This window comes from Mustelus asterias, chromosome 8 (assembly GCF_964213995.1).
Source record: "Mustelus asterias chromosome 8, sMusAst1.hap1.1, whole genome shotgun sequence".
Lineage (NCBI taxonomy): Eukaryota > Metazoa > Chordata > Chondrichthyes > Carcharhiniformes > Triakidae > Mustelus > Mustelus asterias.
The window spans coordinates 14,252,551-14,273,289 of NC_135808.1; the positions used below are offsets into that span (position 1 = coordinate 14,252,551).

Here is a 20,739-nt window from a genome sequence, read left to right on the forward strand (position 1 = left end):
CACCAGGCTCGTAAGACATGATCTGCCCTTGACAAAGCCATGCTGAGTATTCTTGAGCATACTAAACCTCTCTAAATGCTCATATATCCTGTCCCTCAGGATCTTCTCCATCAGTTTACCAACCACTGAGGTTAGACTCACCGGTCGGTAATTACTGGGCTATCCCTATTCCCCTTCTTGAAAATAGGAACCACATCCGCAATCCTCTGGCACCTCTCCCGTCTCCATCGACGACGCAAAGATCATCGCTAGAGGCTCTGCAATCTCTTCCCTCGCCTCCCACAGTAACCTGGGGTACATCCCATCCGGACCCGGCGACTTATCTATCTTGATGCCATTCAAAGATTCCAGCACAACCTCTTTCTTAAAATCCACATACTCAATCCTTTCAGTCCACCGCACGCCCGCAGTACATCCACCCAGGTCCTTCTCCTCTGTGAAAACCGAGGCAAAATACTCATTGAGCACCTCTGCCATTTCTACTGGTTCCGTACAGACTTTCCCGCCTTCACCTTTTATAGGCCCTATTCCGTCACGTCTCATCCTTTTACTCTTCACATATTTATAGAACGCCTAAGGGTTCTCCTTAATTCTACCTGCCAGGGCCTTCTCGTGACCCCTTCTGGCTCTCCTAATTTCCTTCTTTAGTCCCTTCCTACAAGCCGTATACTCTTCTAAATCCCTATCTTCACCAAGCTCTCTGAGCCTTTTGTACGCTCTCCTTTTCTTCTCGACTAGGTCCCGCACAGCTTTCGTGCACCACGGCTCCTTTAACCGACCAACACCTCCCTGTCTGCTCGGAACGTTGTCCTGTAGAACTCTAGACAGACATTCCTTGAAAAACTGCCACCTCTCTTCAGTACATTTCCCCGAGAATACCTCCTTCCAATTTACTCCTCTAATTTGCTGTCTAATGTCTTCATATTTCCCCATACTCCATATAAACACTTTCCTAGCTTGCCTGATCCTCTCTTTTTCCAATGCAAGCCTAAAGGAGATGGAGTTATGATCGCTATCCCCAAGATGCTCCCCAACTGAGAGATCTGACACCTGTCCAGGTTCATTGGTCAGTATCAGATCAAGTACAGCCTCTCCTCTTGTAGGCTTGTCCACATGCTGTGTCAGGAAACCCTCCTGAACACAACTAACGAACTCTTCCCCATCCAATCCCCTTACCCTAGGGATATTCCAATCTATGTTTGGGAAATTAAAGTCTCCCATCACAACAACTCTGCTATTACTGCATCTCTCCAGGATCTGTTTCCCTATCTGCTCCTCCACCTCCCTGTTACTATTGGGCGGCCTATAGAAAACTCCCAGCAAAGTGACCGGCCCCTTCCCACTCTGAACTTCCACCCACAGAGACTCGGTGGACAATCCCTCCACAGCATACACCTTCTCTACAGCTGTGACACTATCCCTGATCAGCAGTGCCACTCCACCCCCTCTCTTGCCTCCCTCCGTCCTTCCTGAAACATCTGAATCCCGGCACCTGGAGTATCCAGTCCTGTCCCTGAGACATCCAAGTCTCCGTAATGGCCACCACATCATACTTCCAGGCATCCATCCTCAGGAATATGAATCCATTCCCCTTTATTCACTATACTCCTGGCATTAAAGTAAACACATCTCAATCCTTTGGTCTGAGCTCTCCCCTTAGGAGAGCTCAGACCAATTTAGGAGAATAATTTAACCAAAACCTTCTGCCAGGAATGAGGTTATACACCAGGTTACACACATTCTGGTTTTAGGCTCCAGTGAAGTAAATGGAGCATAAAATAGGAGTGTAAAAGGGATTCCCTATTCAATATTGCCCATTCCCACTCGGCATGTTTCAAAAGTTAAATAATCCTTTCTAAAAATAACATTAACTCCTTAAGATGTGAGTGGCAGTCAATGGTAACATGAAGCCAGATGCAGCTAAGTTTATCTGCTGGCTTTATACTGACACCTGAAATCAACCCATAAAGCCTTATAAAAGTTCACAACTAGCTGAATTGTCAAAAATAATTTCAAGGAATTGGTTGTCCCGCCTTTAAAGCTGTTCATCAAAACCAATTTACTAAGCGACTACCAGCTTAGTAAGTCACAACGAAGGATTTATCCCAATTTACTTTGTTTCATCCACAGTGACTGATAATTAATTAATTGTGTGCAGCTGGCTAACAGCAGCACTATTTTACAGACAACCCCAATGTTTCAAATGCTCTTGGTGTTTCTGTAGTGTAGAGGTCATCACATTCTGCTAACACACAAAGAATCGCTGATTCGAGACCCAGTCAGGAACAACGTTAAGATCATTTAATTTCGAAGCAAGGCAAAAGATCAATGATTCTAAATAAAACTGACAGCATTCTATGCACTCTTTTGCCCAAGAGGCAAGCCTCAGATGTATAGCAAACCACTGCTTACCAGAGAATAATGCATATTTCTTAGCTTGCAATAACAGCCAGGGGAAACCAGTATTAACTGTGTGTGTGCGCTGTGAACAGCAAGAAAGGATCTGAGCGATAACCTTAAAAAAGACAGTAATTTACAATTAGAAATAATTAGTATTGCTTGTTTGCTCAGGCTTGGTTTCTGTAACTGTTTTTCAAAAACCACCGAAACCTAAATGGCCTACTTTGATCAAATTTAATTTGATCTTCTTTCTCTACAAGTTTGGACTTGGAAATAGAGAAATATTTAATCCAGATGAGCTACCATTATTATATTCCTCAGGCGGCACGGTGGCTAGCACTGCTGCCTCACAGTGCCAGGGACCTGGGTTTGATTCCTGGCTTGGGTCACTGTCTGTGTGAAGTTTGCATGTGCTCCCCCTGAGCGTGTGGGTTTCTTCCGGGTGTTCCAATTTCCTACCACACTCTGAAAAACTTGCCGATTAGGTGCACTGGCCATGCCAAATTCTCCTTCAGTGCACCCAAACAGGTGTCAGAGTATGGCGACTCGGGGATTTTCACAGTAACTTAAATAAACTTAAATTTATCTATGTAACTGTAAATGCCAAGAATGGTTAGGTGAGGCAGCTTTGTAGATTAAACTTCCTCAGCAATAAAGCTGGTCAACCAGCAAATCTCACATCCCCTGAATTAATTTAAAAATACGTATCATTCAAGTTAAAAGAATTACTATGGTTCTGAGAGCTTTACTATTTTATTATTTTAACTCCACAAAATTAAGCAAGGCACAAATCATTACTGTTCTCAAATCTAGTCATCTAGGTGCCTGCAGTTGCAACAATCAGGACAAAGCAGTAACAGTGTTGCACTTCATCCATTGACCAACAATCCATCTCTTATATTACTGGCATATGTGCAATGTCTACAGAATGTGGGGAGGCTCCTTTGGCAGCACCTCCCAAATCCATGAGTCATTACTTAGAAGGACAAGCACAACAGGTGTGTATGAACATCATCATCTCCATGCTCTTCTCAAAGTTAAGCACCTTTCTGACTTGAACATGTAATCACTGTTTCTTCATTGTTGACGGTCAAAATTCTGAACTGATATAGTACTCTACCCATTTATGTCAATTATCTGGAAATAAAATTAAATCTGGAAAATAAAAGCTGATATTAGTAAATGTGATAAAGAAGCTGTCAGATTATCATAAAAGCCCATGGGGAAAGTTCAGCAAAGTAAAACTGCCATCCTTACCTAGTTTGGCCTGCATGTGACTTCAGGCTCACACCAAAGTGACTTTATTAACTGCTCCCTTCAGTATCAAACAGAAGATCCAACTCCTCTGTGTAACTTGAAATGGGTACTGTATTAATCTTACTAGCAACACCTACATCGCAGTAACAAAAAAAAACCTCCCTATCCAATAACAGTGCACCACTGAAGGTTAACAACAGATGGGCAATAAATGCTCACCTTACCATTAACGACCATATCCCAAGAAATAATTTTTTTTAAAAGGTGCAAGCGAGAAATCTGAAAACAATCTGCTTGATTTCATCGTGACCTCTGTAGCACCACACCACTCCATCCACTGAAGCATCTATGCCTGTGTTCTTCCTTAGATGTCACTGCTCCAATGCACTCCTGGTTTCCCATGTTTCACCATCCATAAACTTGGATTCATCCAAAGCTCCCCTGCCTTATCCTTACTCCCATCAAGACCCATTCACCCATCACTCTCTATTGGCTTCAAATCCTCAACTCTATTTTCAAATTCCTCTGTAGCCTTCCTGTTCCCCTTTGCGACCCAATAATCTTCAGGGATATGTTCTTTGAACTCTGGCTTCTTGCACATCCCAAATTTACTTGCTCCAACACTCAGTGCCCTCATCTTTCAAACCCCTCATTCCCATCATTATAAGCACTGCAATTAGCTTCTCATACAATTAGTTTTAAAATCTTCAATTCTGCCACAAGCTCTGGAATTCCTCCACAAGACCTGCCCGCCGCCCACCCCAAATCTCTCTTATCGCCTTTAAGACATTCCTTTAAACTCTGACCAAGCTTGGGAATCTGCCCTAATAACACCTTATATGGTTCAGTATCAAATTTGTTTCCTAACGTATTTCTTGTTGTTGATTCTGTTAACTGCACTTAAATAAATTTGATTAGTGTGGAGCCTAAAATATCAAGAGGTGCACTTTCAATCCAGATTGAAAGTCATCTTGGGAAACTGCACAAAATTCATGATTGTGTCCTAACAAGCTTAACGGATGAAAAATTAAAGAGCAGAATTTGTTTCCCAACGTATTTCTTGTTGTTGATTCTGTTAATTGCACTTAAATAAATTTGATTAGTGTGGATCCTAAAATATCAAGAGGTGCACTTTCAATCCAGATTGAAAGTCATCTTGGGAAACTGCACAAAATTCATGATTGTGTCCTAACAAGCTTAACGGATGAAAAATTAAAGAGCAGAATTTGTTAAAATTAATTTTAAAAACTCACAAGCGTATGTCTGGGTGGAAACATCACCACTTCTATCCAATCTATCAGTTTTGTTTTGTGCCCAAGAATATCTTCCAATACGTTATGAAGGCTTACCTACAGGAACTGAAGTGTGTTGTGTTTAAGTATTCAAAGTAAGATGGTTGGAAAGATAGCATCAAACTCCATTTGCATCCAAACAAAGTTGTGCACATTTTTTAAGTTCACTAGAATATAAATGCAGAATGTAAAAATGCAGGGAAGGGGGTCAGAGTAGTATTAAAGACAATGACCACGAGCTTGAAAGTGCATATTTGATTGCGTAGATAAAGAATAAAGAGCATGCATATCACTTCGAAACTGGTTAAACTGGAGACTAATGAATAGTACCAGCTTTGAATCAAGTGAAAATTCGCACCAATGCGGTGACATAATCGTATTATCACGGGACTAGTAATCCAGAGACCTTGGGGACCTGTGGCTCGAACCCCACCATGGTAAATGGTAAATTTTGAGTTCAGTAAAAGAACATTTAGAATTAAACATCTAGCGATGATCATGAAATGATTGTCGTAACTTGTCGTGAACCATCTGGTTCACTAAGATTCATAGAATCCCTACAGTACAGAAGGAGGCCATTCGGCCCATCGAGTCTGTACTGACCACAATCCCATCCAGACCCTATTCCATAACCCCATACATTTACCCTACGAATCCCCAGACACTAGGGCAATTTAGCATGGCCAACCTAACCCACACATCTTTGGACTGTGGGAGGAAACCGGCGCACCCGGAGGAAACTCACGCATGACACGGGAAGAACATGCAAACTTCACAGAGACAGTGACCGAGGCCAGAATTGAACCCAAGTATCTGGCGCTGTGAGGCAGCAGTGCTAACCACAGTGCCGCCCGAAAACTTTCCTTCCCTAATGAACTAATTAGGGAAGGAAATCTGCCATCCTTACCTGGCCTGCATGTGACTCCAGACCCACAGCAGTGTGATTGGCCCTTAAATGCCTCAAATAACCTGGGAAGTCACTCAGTTCAAGGGCAATTAGGGATGGGCAATAAACGTTGCTTCAGCGATGTCCACATCACATAGACGGATTAAAAAAAATATGAGTTGCAGAAGAGAAAGTGCACTTGCAACTGAAAAGTTGGATATACAGCTCTTCGAGCCTACAAATTGATGGGGATAATGTATGACTCTTTAATTCCAACAGATCACCTCAATAGCACAGAAAATATCAGGTATAAAGGCATGTATTGTCACTTTCAACAGCACTACATTTTTACACTGGCACAGTTACAGGCACAACAATCAAACCAGACAGCTGGGCTAGCAGAGAAATGTTAAAAATGAATTAAAATTCATTTGCAAATGTCTCCAAATGTGGTAGCGCATTGAGCGATGCCATATGCCAGCCAGGAGTTTCTAAAACCTTTTGCCTAACCCGCTATGCTCACTCCATAATCAAAACAGAAAGACAGCCCCCAGTGAGCAACATTAATCTATTCTCCAAAGAGATGCCACTTAAATTACTGATGCATCACCTCAGAATCACCCACGACCAAGAACAGCTCTGGTCATATTATAGCAAACAAATTCAACTTTTATGCTACACAGGACGCAAAGCTTGCACATTTATTTACTCTTTCATTTTTTTTTTCAACCTTTGTTTGCAACTTGATTTCATTAACCTAACTTTTAACCCCACAGATGCAGCCTGATGTGTTTCCAACATTTCTGTTATTTCAGATGTCCCACATTTGTACATTTTGTTTTGATTTTATAACCGCAATTCAATCTTTAAGCCTTAAGTGTACAATTTGAAAACTTCAAACCTAGAGAATTGTCTTGTCAGAGGAACCAGAAAGATATATCGATAATTCATACTGCTAGCAACGTGCATATTAAAAGCAAAAAGCTACTTTACTTTACCTTCTGCTCTTTCACCTTACTGCACGCACAAGGTAGTTTTGGCTCCTCAGGAAGAACAGCTTACTTATAGAAGCGCGCGGGTGTGTTAGGTTATGATGAGGAGCACTGAGTAAGCTTGTAACAACCTATTGGTCACTCTCCTCTCATTTCAACTCCCTTTCTCTGCTGAAGGTATTGGTTATTGCTGCGGTATTATCCCATGTATCCAAGTAATTATTCTTCACCCATGAATTCAGACAGTATTGGCAGATTAATCAAACGTGGGTGGCGTTACAGCTAAGCAATTTTGCACCTGCCTAACATCAATACATATGCTCACGAGGAAGTCACTCCCTAGCAATAAACAGTAGGATAGGCAGTTATGTTTTCCTCAGTTACTACTAATAAAGCAGCCAATGGTTCATGAGGTAGATAAACAGATTGAAGATAAAAAGGATTAAAAGGTGCAGCAAGTAGATGGAATTAACTGTGATAAATAGACAAGCTTGCCAGACAACCCACCGAAGATCCCTGTTCCTGAAATTCCGACCTAAATCAGACAATTTCACACAGCAAACTAGAGTACAGACCAGAAGCTAAGCACATACCACAAACTGAAATTGTGTACAAGTAAATTAGATAATTATTCTGCACATTACCTGCAGAGTCAGGTCAGTATTGAAGATTCACATGGACGCAAAACACTCAGGCTGAATACTCATTGTTTATTGTAAATCATATTACAGGTAATCCAAACGCTTCAAGTTTAAATGACTGACAGTTACATGAGCCATTCCCGCCAAACAAAAGAAACAACCCAGAAAGAGAAATTAAAACTTAAAAAAAAATTAAAAGATACTTGGTCACAGTTTGTTGAGAAGATAGTTGAATCAGCAGCTAATTAACACCAATATTTAGATTTAGTGTCTCGCTAATATCTTCCACGCTAAAACCAATAAGCAAAACATATGACCCGAGTTTCTGCACGTACCAAGGGACCCGCGGCTCTCGTCACGATGCAAAGCAAACCTGCGAAAGAAGGGACATTTCAGATTGATTAAAGACAGGCCTTTCAACGCATCACCTCATGGTGCAAACCAAGTAAAACACACCACCTCGCGATCGGAGCTCTATTTCCTGCTCTAAGCCAGCCAAAGAATCTATTCAGAACCAAGTGATATCTAATTGGCAGTTGCACACAGGATGTGACAACATATTAATTTGGATTATTGATATTAGAACCCATCCTGCAGTATGCTTACACCAATAGTGACAGGCGGAACTAGGAAAGAGTCAAAACACCTGCTTTCCAATGTTTAAGCCCTGCTGCATATCAGGTGATCAATTTTCCCAGAGAGTGGAAGAGGGAGACCGCTTACCTTTAAAGAACACCATGTCTCACTGTATGAATTTTCTACATAAAGTGGTTAAGTAATGCAAATAGATTACAACAACAAACATTGGACCAGCTGAGGGAGGTGGGTATATTACCGCAAATTAACATGAATGCCTATACTCCATATCCCCAGTTCATAAAGTTAACTTGCATGAAGCTCAACATGTTAACACAGTGAGTAGCACATGGGTCCCAGGCTCAGGATCAGGCTGTACCAAGTTAGCAGATTTCACCTTGTGGCACCTCATACGTTTAGTGTCACGGTGATGTTAACACTTCAGTACAACGCTCAAGCTTCAACCGACCAAAGTGAAATGACCATCAGCCGGCAACACATAAAAGCAACAAAGTCTGCTTGACATCAAATAGCAACATGTCCGAAGCTTCCAATCAATGTAACAACTGCTGACCTATTACCTTAGTAAGAGTTTTAACAACACCAGGTTAAAGTCCAACAGGTTTATTTGGTAGCAAACACCATTAGCTTTCGGAGTGCTGCTCCTTCATCAGATGGAGTGGAAATGTGCTCTCAAACAGGGCACAGAGACACAAAAATCAAGTTACAGAATACTGATTAGAATGCGAATCTCTACAGCCAGCCAGATCTTAAAGATACAGACAATGTGGGTGGAGGGAGCATTGAGAACAGGTTAAAGAGATGTGTATTGTCTCCAGACAGGACAGCCTGCAAGTCCAGGAGGCAAGTTGTGGGGGTTACTGATAATGTGACATAAATCCAACATCCCGGTTTAGGCCGTCCTCATGTGTGCGGAACTTGGCTATCAGTTTCTGCTCAGCGACTCTGCGCTGTCGTGTGTCGTGCAGGCCACCTTGGAGAACGCTTACCTGAAGATCAGAGGCTGACTGGCTGGCTGTAGGGATTCGCATTCTAATCAGTATTCTGTAACTTGATTTTTGTGTCTCTGTGCCCTGTTTGAGAGCACATTTCCACTCCATCTGACGAAGGAGCAGCGCTCCGAAAGCTAATGGTGTTGGCTACCAAATAAACCTGTTGGACTTTAACCTGGTGTTGTTAAAACTCTTACTGTGTTCACCCCAGTCCAATGCCGGCATCTCCACATCATGACCTATTACCTGCCAGGGGAGGTAACAAATCACTCGGGTGATCTATCTCTGGGCAAAACCAAAAGATTTTTACCCAGGTGTTTTTGTTTTGCAAACAAATGACTGGATAGAAAGAAAGTTTGCTCATGAACTAAAGTCTCACTAGGCTGAACAATAGCTCCCAATCACTAAGGCATATCCTACAAGCCATCTGATCAACATCACCCACCACAGAGTGTCAATTTTATTTGAGATGCATGAAATTGACAGAAGGTTCAATTGCTTATGGCACGAGTCTTGTTGCAGCTCAGTTCAGTGGCACTGATCACTATCCATTTCCTGATCGTTCAGATGCAAGCCCAAGTTGCATTACTGGTATGGCATTCAACCATAGCAAAGTCAATTTTCATCATGTCTTCATACAACACATTTCAGCAGGAGAGTCACTAGATTACCATCAAGGAGTGGGGAGGGGGGGAAAAAGGGTGGGGCATCTCCTCCTCCTTCATTGCTGGGGACACTTTAAACTAATTGAAGTTCTTTTAACAGTGCCACACTGGAGATCAACAAACTCCACACAAAACAAGGACGGATCTCAGAACCTTCTGGTCACTTGAGTCCCAGTTATTGTCCTTGCTTAATTAATGTCTATTGTCCTAAAACTCTCATTTTTTTGCATTAAGAAATGTACTTTAAACTTGTGGGTTTCCAGAACAGGCATTATTTGAATTTCAGGTTTCCAGTACGCTCACTTCTGTGTTGATCTTCTTCAATTACTCCTAATTCCTTCCGACTTTCAACACCCCCCACCCTGTCCCCAATAATTCAGCATCATGTGCACGTCCATTTGCTGGAGAAATAGTTATCAGTAGTGCATCTACTTAGAAGCAAATTGGGGAAAGCTTCCTGGCCTTTTTCATTCCCCCCTACCAAGTTTTCCTTCTTACTTGTTCTCCTTACTATTAATGTGGCCATATAAAAATTATTCATCCCCTCACATGGCTTATTAAGTCCTTTACTACAATACTGAGCCATTCACGCAAAGGAGCTTCCATGTCTATACCAGCTCTGTGTAAGTAAGTTCATTTCACCCCACTGGAAGTCAGAGCACGATAGCTGATCTTGGAATTCCTATGCTCATAAAGGAAGTGAAAATTTAAAAATATCAATCAGGGAGCATGCGCCTGATTGTAATCCAGTAACTGCTGGAATGTGTTAGCATGAACATGACTTGGTTTGACTGCGCTATGATGCACAGATTATTAACTGGCTCTAAATCTCAGCAACCTACATTCTGACAGACTGAAAAATGCTGAGTAAACTGCTTTGTGGAGAGTTGCTGAACGAGGAATTACTCAACTGTGGAGAATCGTTGAATTTTGCACGAATAAGGGAATAGCCAATAGAAGCTTCTAAAAACCTGGTTCCTTTTAACCCCACTTCTCTCTACCTAACCTTCAGTCACAATCCAATACTCCCTTGATGGGCTTTTAAAGCATTAGCTTAGTGTCACCAAACCACTACATCCCAATGTCCTTGCTTTTCTAATCTCTGGCTGTCTGCCACAATAGGCTGTCATGTTTTTTTGCATGGGAGTTTTCTCAACTTGAGAAAGCCAAAGGAATAATTTGTGCATGGAGTTGGGCAAACAAAAGGAAACAGAATTCTGTCTCTATGGAATTATGTTTCCTCTAAGATGTTCCTGGCAATGAAAGGTAGGACACAGATTGGACCAGAAGTCCATCGTATCCTAAAGCAGACCTAATGTTTGGCTGACCAGCCTGGTACACTGATAGAACTGTCACCGAGCCTGGTATTTCTCTTGCTCCTTCTCCTTCTCCAAGTAACCATGCAAAGACTGGTGAGTAGGTTGGCCTTGACTGGACAAGCAGCAGGAAGCGTACTATTGCTCTGTTGTAGCATTTTCTGCAGCTTTAGCAAACCAAACTCCAGTAGTGCTTTGGTGGGCATTTCAGGCCTCTTGGTACCTTAGTTCTTTGAAACTACATATTAGTGCTGCCCTCACAGCAAAGAGTGGGCTCTCCACACCTGGCAAGCACAAACTCTTCCTCTGTGGATTTGTTAGCAGTGTGTCTTAGAGACTACCAATCATAATGATTGCTTGTCCTACCTCCCCCCACCCAACACGAGTGGGTCACAATGCACAAAAAACAAAAAAAACGAGGTAGGGAGCTGGACAGGTTGCATGCACGAGGGGTAGGATTGATCGTAACTCCTGTTCATAGGTGCTCGAATGAGGTAGACGTTTCTACAGCTAAATAGAATTCTGACTGCCTTATCATAGATAAATCATCCTCACCTTTCATTTAGTATGCAGAGTACGGGGCGGCAGAGTACTGGGAGGCAGCTGCGGCAGCAGCATTATACTGAGCAGCAGCGGTGTACTGGGCAGCAGAGTACTGGCCGGCAGAATACTGCGCAGCAGAGTATTGAGCTGCAGAGTACTGAGCTGCCGTGTACTGGGCTGCAGAATACTGGGCTGCAGAATACTGGGCTGTAGCGTATGGATCTCTTGCTGCAGCATTTGTAGGGTCATACACAGTTGCAGAAACTGTTGTGCGCTCAAACCCATATCCAGTGCTCAAGGCAGGCATGGGTGGCGGACGTCGTAAAGGGCTCCGGTCGCGACCATAATAGGTAGTGGGAGTCGTCAGTGGCCGCCGCTCGTATGGGTTTACTGCAGCGGCAATACGATCTCGCAGAGAAGTGCCGAGCGGCGAAAATGGAGCTGCCCGTCCATAAGGATCTCCCACGGCTCCGTATGTTCCTGCCCGAAACTTCTCGTAGTAATCGACAACCCCGTATCGCTCGCCGTAAAGAGGGCGCTCGCCGTACCCGGTTATAGGCCGCGCGGTCATCGAATAGGGATCTATGTAATCGCGTGAGAAGCCACCATCAAAATTGCCATCGAGACCAACGCGATCTTTGGGACACTCTTTAGACCAGTGGCCTTCTTTACCGCAGCGGAAACAGCTGTTTTTTTCGCCCATCCAGGGTTGCATCCGCAGCCGACTCTTGGAGAGCTCAACTTGCATCCGTTTGCCTTTAAAAGGAGACGCAATACAATATCAGTACCAAGTATATTAACTAGCAGCACTGGCAGATAGATCAGAATCAACGTGGACCTTCGCTTCCTTGGCCAATACAATATATAGATATCACGGCTTTTTGAACAGTTCAGTGTGAATGCACTGTGGCACTCAGCCTGTCTAGGAAAGTACAAGGTACATTTCCTCATCAGTGACAAGTTAGTTTACCTCAGCCAGAGCAGTTAGACGAGCATTACAGATGGTCACTGTAACCCTAAGCTATGGAGTGCAAAATAAAAAAAGGTCGGGGGTGGGTGTAATTTTGACTGGGGACAATAGCCTACAATGAGCCATGTTAGCAGGTCACCCATTATGCATCTGTATTGATTTTCATTTTCAGTGACTTGCGTACAAAGTTGGCAGACAGAAAAAGATGAGCCAGTCCTTCAAGTCACCTCCCAGTTCCTGATAGCTGGAGGATCATGACTACCCCTGTCCTATATCTGCAGTTATGTAATTTCCTGGCAGAAACAAAAGAAAATAATAAGCACACCAAAGGGAATACATATTACATAAAATCCCTCTCCGATATCCTCAGGCAATCGTAAGACGATCATGGACAAAGTATTATTTATAAAGTCACAGTATTTAATAAACAGACTACCACTGTCCTTGTGGAGAAATTGGAAATGAAAATCGAGTTAGATGTATAACAGACAGCTGAGCCAAAATCACCCATTAAACATTGTATCCTTAAACTCAAGAGGTACTCCTAAACACTCCTTCAAATTGAGATGGTGGGCAAAGACAGTGGATGGCACAATGGTTAGCACTGCTGCCTTACAGCGTCAGGGACCCGACTATGATTTGAGGCTGGAGTGACTCTCTATGTGGAGTTTGCACATTCTTCCCGTGTCTGCGTGGGTTTCCTCCGGGTACACCGGTTTCCTCCCACAGTCCAAAAACGTGTGGGTTAGATTGATTGGCCATGCTAAATTGTTCCTTAGTGTTAGGGGATGTCAGGGGGATTGGTAGGATAAATGTGTGCGGTTACAGGGTTAGGGCCAGGGTGAGATTGTCATCAGTGCAGGCTCAGTGGGCTGAATGACGTCCTTCTGCATTGTCGGTATTCTATGATTCTATGACAGGATCAGACTCTGCTGCAATACTCCCACAGCAAATGGTCCGTCAAACACACAATGTCTTGGCTCTGTTATTTTTTTCCTTCGTTTACAGGGTGTGGATGTCACTCATTAGACCAGCATTTATTGCTCATCCCTGGTTACCCTTGAGAAGATGCTTTTTCAGGGACTGCAATCCCTGAATTGTGGTCATTTGAACACTGTTCCACCATTATATCTATATTGTACTAAGGCAGATGCATAGCACAATGAAGTGTAAGGAAACACACTTGATAATTCAGCACAAAAAATGGGATTACAGTCAAAATGCAGATGTGCCACGGTGTAAATAAGCAGTGGACTTGAGGTATTCAGGTAGGCAGTTCTGATGAAGGGTCAATGGCCTGAAATGTTAACTCTGGTTTTTCCTTAGATACTGCCTGACCCGCTAAGTGTTCCAGAATTTTCAGCTTTTATTTCAGGCATCAATAAAAGGTTAGCTCACTGGGAATAAAGCACAGTTAAAAAGGGACAGGAATGTGGGCTTTAACCCAAGAGATATCGGTCATGGAAACAAAGTATATTGCAATTAGCGTGATCAGATTTAATTTAGAGCAGAGTTTTTGTTTTGTTCCTGAGCCTCCCGAACAAAGTTCATATCCCATACACACTGCCCATTCCCACCTCTTTATCTATGCTTAAACACCATTTCCACTGCACTTATCCTGAAGTAACACCAGTGAAGTAGGAGCTGACTGCATACTCCTAGTAACAGTATAAGCAACCCCATTAAAAGGAAGACTGTTGGTTCTATCATCTTGGGCATGTTGAGTTGGATGCAAGATAAACAAATTTCTCCAAACAGACCTTAAAAAAGAGCAGCAGTTGCGTTATCTCAAAATACTACAGTGCAAAAGAGGCCCTTTAGCCCATCGAGCTTGCACCGACACATGAAAGGTCCTGATCTTCCCCCTAATCCGTCTTTCCAGTACTTAGCCTATAGCCTTGAATGTTATGGCGAGCCAAGTACTCATCCAAGTACATTTTAAAGAATGTGAGGCCTCCTGTGCCTCCACCACCTTCCGAGGCAGGGCATTCCAGATCGTCACCACCCTCTGGATAAAAAAGGTTTTCCTCAAATCCCCCCTAAACCTCCCACCCCTCGTAACTGACCCTTCAAATAGGGGAACAGCTGCTCCCTACCCACCCTGCCCAGGCCCCTCATAATCTTGAATACCTCAATCAGTCTTCTCTGCTCCAGAGAAAACAACCCAAGTTTATCCAACCTCTCTTTATAACTTAAATGTTCCATCCCAGGCAACATCCTGGTGAATCTCTTCCGCACCCCTTCCAGTACGATCAAATCCTTCCAATAGAACTGCACACAGTACTCCAGTTGTGGCCTCACCAAAGTTCTATACAACTCCAGCATATGATCTTTTGCCTTAAAAATAATTTCTTGAATGTGGAGTGCACTACCTTAAAAAATGCAGAATAAATTAAGGTGTTTAAAAGTGAAGCTTTGTGGAAGTAGGACATAACAAGGGTTAAAAAAAAGTAGCTGCTCAGATTGGTGAGCTGCATTGAAACTAGAGAGGGGCAATAATTGGACAATGACCAGCACGATTGACTGGACATAGAAAATAAGAGCAGGCTATGATAATTATGATCTAACAGGACTATGCAGGGTAGATGCAGGAAGGATGTTCCCAATGATGCGGGAGTCCAGAACCGGGGTCACAGTCTGAGGATTCAGGGTAGACCATTTGGGATAGAGGCGAGGAGACATTTCTTCACCCAAAGAGTGGTGAGCCTTTGGAATTCATTACCACAGGAAGTAGTTGATGCCAAAACATTGAATTTATTCAAGGGGCGGCTGGATATAGCACTTGGGGTGAACGGGATCAAAGGTTATGGGGAAAAAGCAGGATTAGGCTATTGAGTTGGATGATCAGCCATGATCATCGTGAACGGCGGAGCAGGCTCTAATGGCCAAATGGCCTCCTCCTGCTCCCATCTTCTATGTTCCTATAATCATGGCTGATCATCCGACTCAACCCCTTCGCCCCAAGAGCTATATCTAACTCAGTCTTGAAAATCTTTTGGCCTCAACTGCTATCCATGGTAGTGAATTCCATAGGCTCACCACTCTTCAGGTGAAGAAATTTCTCTTCATCTCAGACCCAAAATGTTTTCCCCATATCCTTCGATAACTGAGTAGCAAAATGAAGGAAATTGGAATATACTGAATTAAATAAGTAAGCATGGAGGAAGCAACTTGACAGGATGCAAAGTAGAAGGAAGCAAATTTCAAACTAAGTGGACTCAGACTGCTGCATCCCATTGGCTAGTTTTAGACTCAACCATCTGATCAATTAAGAGCACAAGATTCTTTGTGGGTTCTTTATGATTTACCTGGGTTACTCCTTCTATGGAGGTTGACCTCCAGCCAAGAGAACAATTATGAACAATTTAAAAATAGCATACCAAACCCTTCCCAGGCCCATCATAGATACTGCATTCGTAGCGTTAGAAAGAGGGTGAAACCTGCTCCACTCACGTGCAGGGGCTCCTCGATCATGGAAGTTAGTCAATTAACGAAGTCCAGACTAGTGAGGTTATTTTGCCCGCAACACGTCACCAATGCCATCGACTCAAATCCTAGATGTAATTTTTTTAAGCATGTGCAGCAATCACCAAGTCAGGCTAAATGGAACGCAGAGCCCTCTGATGAATTCTGTCAGGGGGCAGACACCCAATATGCGAGCTATCCATTGGGGTGCAACACAACTGCAATCCACATTCTTGCACATTGTTTCAACATAGCTGCAAGATCAGCAAGACACTGCACAAAAATGATGGCAGTCCTGGAAAGGTATCAATATGGCAGCTTGCATGTTTTGGGACACAATATTCCAAGGTGGCTGCTGATGTCCCCAACCCAATCTCCATGAAAAAAAACAATGCTGCCGGGATCAAGCAATCTTTAAATCTTTTGGCTCAGGCGTCCAATTGATTCACACCCCAAGCAATACTGTAACTTGGATTCAATAATACATGCAGGTTAAATGACATTTTCATACTGTCTGCTGGAAAATTCAAACATCCAAAGAACAAAAGAATAAAGAAAAGTTCAGCACAGGCACAGGCCCTTTGACCCTCCACATCTGATCCGATCAGGATGCCTTAACTAAATAATAAAAAAAACCTTCTGCCCTTATGCGGACCGTATCCCTCTATTCCCTCCCTATTCATGTACCCATCCAGATACCTCTTCAATGTTGCTAATGTGCCTGCTTCCACCACCTCCTCTGGTAACACATTCCAGGCACCCATCACTCTCTACATGAAAACTTCCCCCGCACATCTCCCTTAAAAACTTACCCCTCACCTTGAACCTGTACCCCCTTGTAATTGACACTTCCACTGGGGAAAAAGCCTCTGACTATCCACCCTCTCTATGCCTCCCATAATTTGGTAGACCTCTATCAGGTCTCTCCTCTGTCTTTCCAGTGAAAACAATCCTGGTTTATTCAACCTCTCCTCATGGTCAACACCCTCAAGACCAGGCAACATCTGGGTGAACCTTCTTTGCACTCTCTTCAACACTTCCATGTCCTTCTGGGACTGCACGGCAAACTCCAAATGCGGCCGACCCAAGGTTCTATACAACTGCAACATGATTTCCCAACTCTTGTACTCAATGGCCCAGCAGATAAAGGCAAGCATGCCATATGCTTTCTTAATCACCTTGACCACACGCATTGCCACTTTTAGGAAACTGTGGACCTGCACGCCCAAATCCCTCTGTAGGTTAATGTTCCCAAGGGTTCTGCCATTTACAGTATAATCCACACCTAAATTTGATCCTCCAAAATGTATCACCTCGCCTTTGTCTGGATTAAACTCCATCTGCCAATTCTGTGCCCAAGTCTTCATTCTATCTATGTCCCATTATATCCTCTGACAATCCCCTGCATTATCAGCAACTTCACCAATCTTTATGTCATCTGAAAACTTAGTAGACTACCCACATTTTCCTTCAGATCATTTATATGTACTACAAACAGCAGAAGTTCCAGCACTGATTCCTGTGGAGCACCATCAGCTGCAGATCTCCATTCATAAAAACGTCCTTCCACCCCTACTCTCTATCTTCTATGACCAAGATGTGGAGATGCTGGCCTTGTAATGGGGTAAGCACAGTAAGAAGTCTCATAACACCAGGTTAAAGTCCAACAGTTTTATTTGGTAGCACAAGCCACAAGCTTTCGGAGCACTGCTCCTTCATCAGGTGAGTCTCACCTGATGAAGGAGCAGCGCTCCGAAAGCTTGTGTTACCAAATAAACCTGTTGGACTGTAACCTGGTGTTGTGAGACTTCTTACTGTTCTATGACCAAGCCAGTTCTGTATCCATCTGGTCCATCCATGCCGAATCCCATGTGATTATAGTTTTTGTATCAGTCTGCCATGTGGGACCTTGTCAAACGCCTTACTAAAGTCCATATAAACTGCAGCCACAGCCCTTCCCTCATCAATTATCTTTGTCACCTCTTCAAAAAAACTCAATCAAGTTGGTTAGACAGTCCAATTCCTGTTTTGATTCTCTCAAATTTGGGTTTTGCCGAAAAAGAATATTTTGAATACCGAACACCATGACTGTAAAGTTTAGATGTAAAGATGTACCACAAGAAATTAAAGGCATTGGTAAGTAATGTTTGGTACAAACATGTACCCCAATCAATCTACCTACATTAAATAACTTGCTACCTTACAATTCTTTTTCAGAAAACTTGTGTCACCATTTAGCATAAGAAATAGGAGCAAGATTAGGCCATTCAACCTTTTCAGCCTGTTACCCAATTCAATAAGATAATGTCTGATTTTCTACCTCAACTCCACTTTTCCACACTCTCACTATTATCATTTAATTCCCCATTAAACCCAAAAATCTACCAATCTGTTTTGGATCGGCTCAGTGCCAGAGCACCTCCAGCTATCCGGGGTCAGGAAATTTCTCATCCCAACTGAATGGTCAGCTTCTTATTTGGATTTCAAAGATCATACAAAATAGGAGTATGAGTATATCACTCAGTCTGAATTAATGGCAGATCAGGCTCGAGGGACAAAGGCTGAACTAATTGTGGCCTTAACTCCACTTTCCTGCCTAGTCCTCCCCTTTGAGAGAGAGCCGAGTGGTGGTGATTTCACGTGAGGGTCATCACACTTCAGGCGAAGTGCAAGGTTGAGAAGGTTGAGATCATTAGTTATCACAGCTAGTGTGGGAATTGAATCTGCAATGCTGCTATCGCTCTGCATCACGATACAGCCAGCCAGCCAACTGAGCAAACTGACCACTTACATCGAGAGTAAACTGATTTCATTATGTCCCTCTTTCTTGTTAGATCCCTTGGTACTCCATTATTTCCGCAATGCTTTTTGTGTCTTTCACCAACAGGACTGATAACAAGTGCAGCATTTCCCAAACTGTGGTATGCAAAACGCAGAAACAGCAAATGGGTTGATTAGAAATAAAACAGAGCAATTAATTTTATGAGAAAGGTAAAACTCTGAAGTCTGGCTTAGCACTCCTTATTCTGAAGTCTTGAACTGCATGGACCCAAGGTCACCCGTTCAAGACAGCACCCAGGACCAGCAAGGAAGCCAAGGGAAAGGTGCCGCTCCTCATGGACTGCACATTATACCAGCATTAAGGCTGACACCAAGCTTCTCCTCCTCCAAAACTATACCCTGCAACAACAGCACTAAGGTTTACACCAAGTCCCTGCTTTTCCAAGATTGCACCCCCCACCAGCACGAAGGTCCAGGCCGAGCTCCTTTTCATCAAAGGCTGCATCCTACACCAGCACAGAGGCCATGGTAGTCCTGCCTTATGGATTAAAAGGAACAGACCTTTCAGCCCTCAAGTCTGCTCTACTATTTAATAAGATCATGAACGATCAGATAGTAATGTCAAATTTTCACCCCAACAATAACCTATCATCTCCTTGCTTACCAAGAATCTATGCACCGCTGCCTTAAAAATATTGCAAGCTTCTCATTTGCTCCTCTCAATCTCTCTCTCTCCAGTTTATGGGTTCCTGCCCGTAGATGCCTCACTTGGACCTTGAAGACTGACCCCAACCATGAACCAAAGCTCAATGGCTCCAATGCAGTGTTAATGCTTGTTGAGTCCAACTCAGTCATCCTGGTGCTGAAAAGTGACCTTGGCTCCAAGATCAGGCACCTGCAGGCCCTCAACTCATATTTCTGCTGCTTCCAGCCAAGGTCCGTGAGCTGAAGCAGTACAGCTGAAGTAATGCACTTGTGAGTACATAAAACAAAGTACTTTTGAAAAAAATTCATACTCATTTCATTGAGTATATGTTGATCAATTATATGCAAACTTTAATAATGAAATACAGTTATCCTGCTGCTATATTCTACTTGTGTTTTGTTGGGTGTCTGTCACTTTGATTCTGATGTGTTAAAATGGGGTTGTGTTTAATATTTCTTCAATTTCCTTATTTCCTATTTTAATTGCACTGTATCTCCTGCCAATGTAAGATGGCCACCAATACCTGTATACAAATGTGTGCTAGTCCATGCATGCACAAAAAACCAATGACATCACTCTTCTGCACCCAGCTCTGCGCACTGACGTCAGTACGTCTTCGCATCTTGTAGCCCTTCTCAAAGACACAGTGAAGCTATATTATTCTATAAATACTGCACATAAATTTTGAAACTCGAGAAAGTCCATATGCAGGAACTGTTACGCATTTAATAAAGCAGGTTACAATGCGGAACTTTGCTCCAAATACTCTATTCAATCCACTTCATTCCCACTGGGGGTTAAAAGAGTGACGCCGCAATTTCAAGTAACTGGTTGAATGCATATTCATATCGTTATGTTTAAGTTTTTTCTCCGTCTAGTGGATTTTGAACAATTGGGTTATGAAGCCATTACAGATAGATAAAAGGACACCACCACCTAAAACAGTGCTTTGATGATTTGAGCAGCAGCATCTTTGATCTTAGCTAGTGCCTACTCTATCACTCGCAATGACATCAAGAAGTAACACATTCAAACTGCATATGCATGGCACTGGCAGCAAACATAGCCTAATAATTTCACCCACTGCTGCCTCTTATAAACCTGCATCTACTTCTACTGATCTTTTCCCATTTACATACCTATAAAAGCAACATTTACAATCTGTTTCTGTGCCTCATCTTAGTCTGCTCTCATTCTCTTTCCTAATCAATTTCTTGCAGCAAATTGAAGATCCCC

At 42.9% G+C, this 20,739-nt stretch overlaps 1 protein-coding gene across 8 annotated transcripts in view; it reads right to left on the minus strand.

Moving 5' to 3' along the window:
- LOC144496870 (RNA-binding protein 4B-like) overlaps positions 1-20,739 on the minus strand; it is a 157,664-nt gene that overhangs the window by 118,297 nt on the left and 18,628 nt on the right. The window contains exons 4-5 of one of the 8 annotated variants that reach the window (XM_078217439.1): positions 11,594-12,337; positions 7,518-7,841 (exon numbers count right to left, since the gene is read on the minus strand). The exons of 6 other annotated variants lie outside the window; for them this stretch is intronic. In XM_078217439.1, the coding sequence (XP_078073565.1) occupies positions 11,601-12,337 (737 nt within the window). In that variant the 3' untranslated portion in view covers positions 7,518-7,841; positions 11,594-11,600. Of the gene's footprint in view, positions 1-7,517; positions 7,842-11,593; positions 12,338-20,739 lie in introns of those variants that run through there. One more of the 8 variants, XM_078217440.1, reaches the window with a different exon arrangement.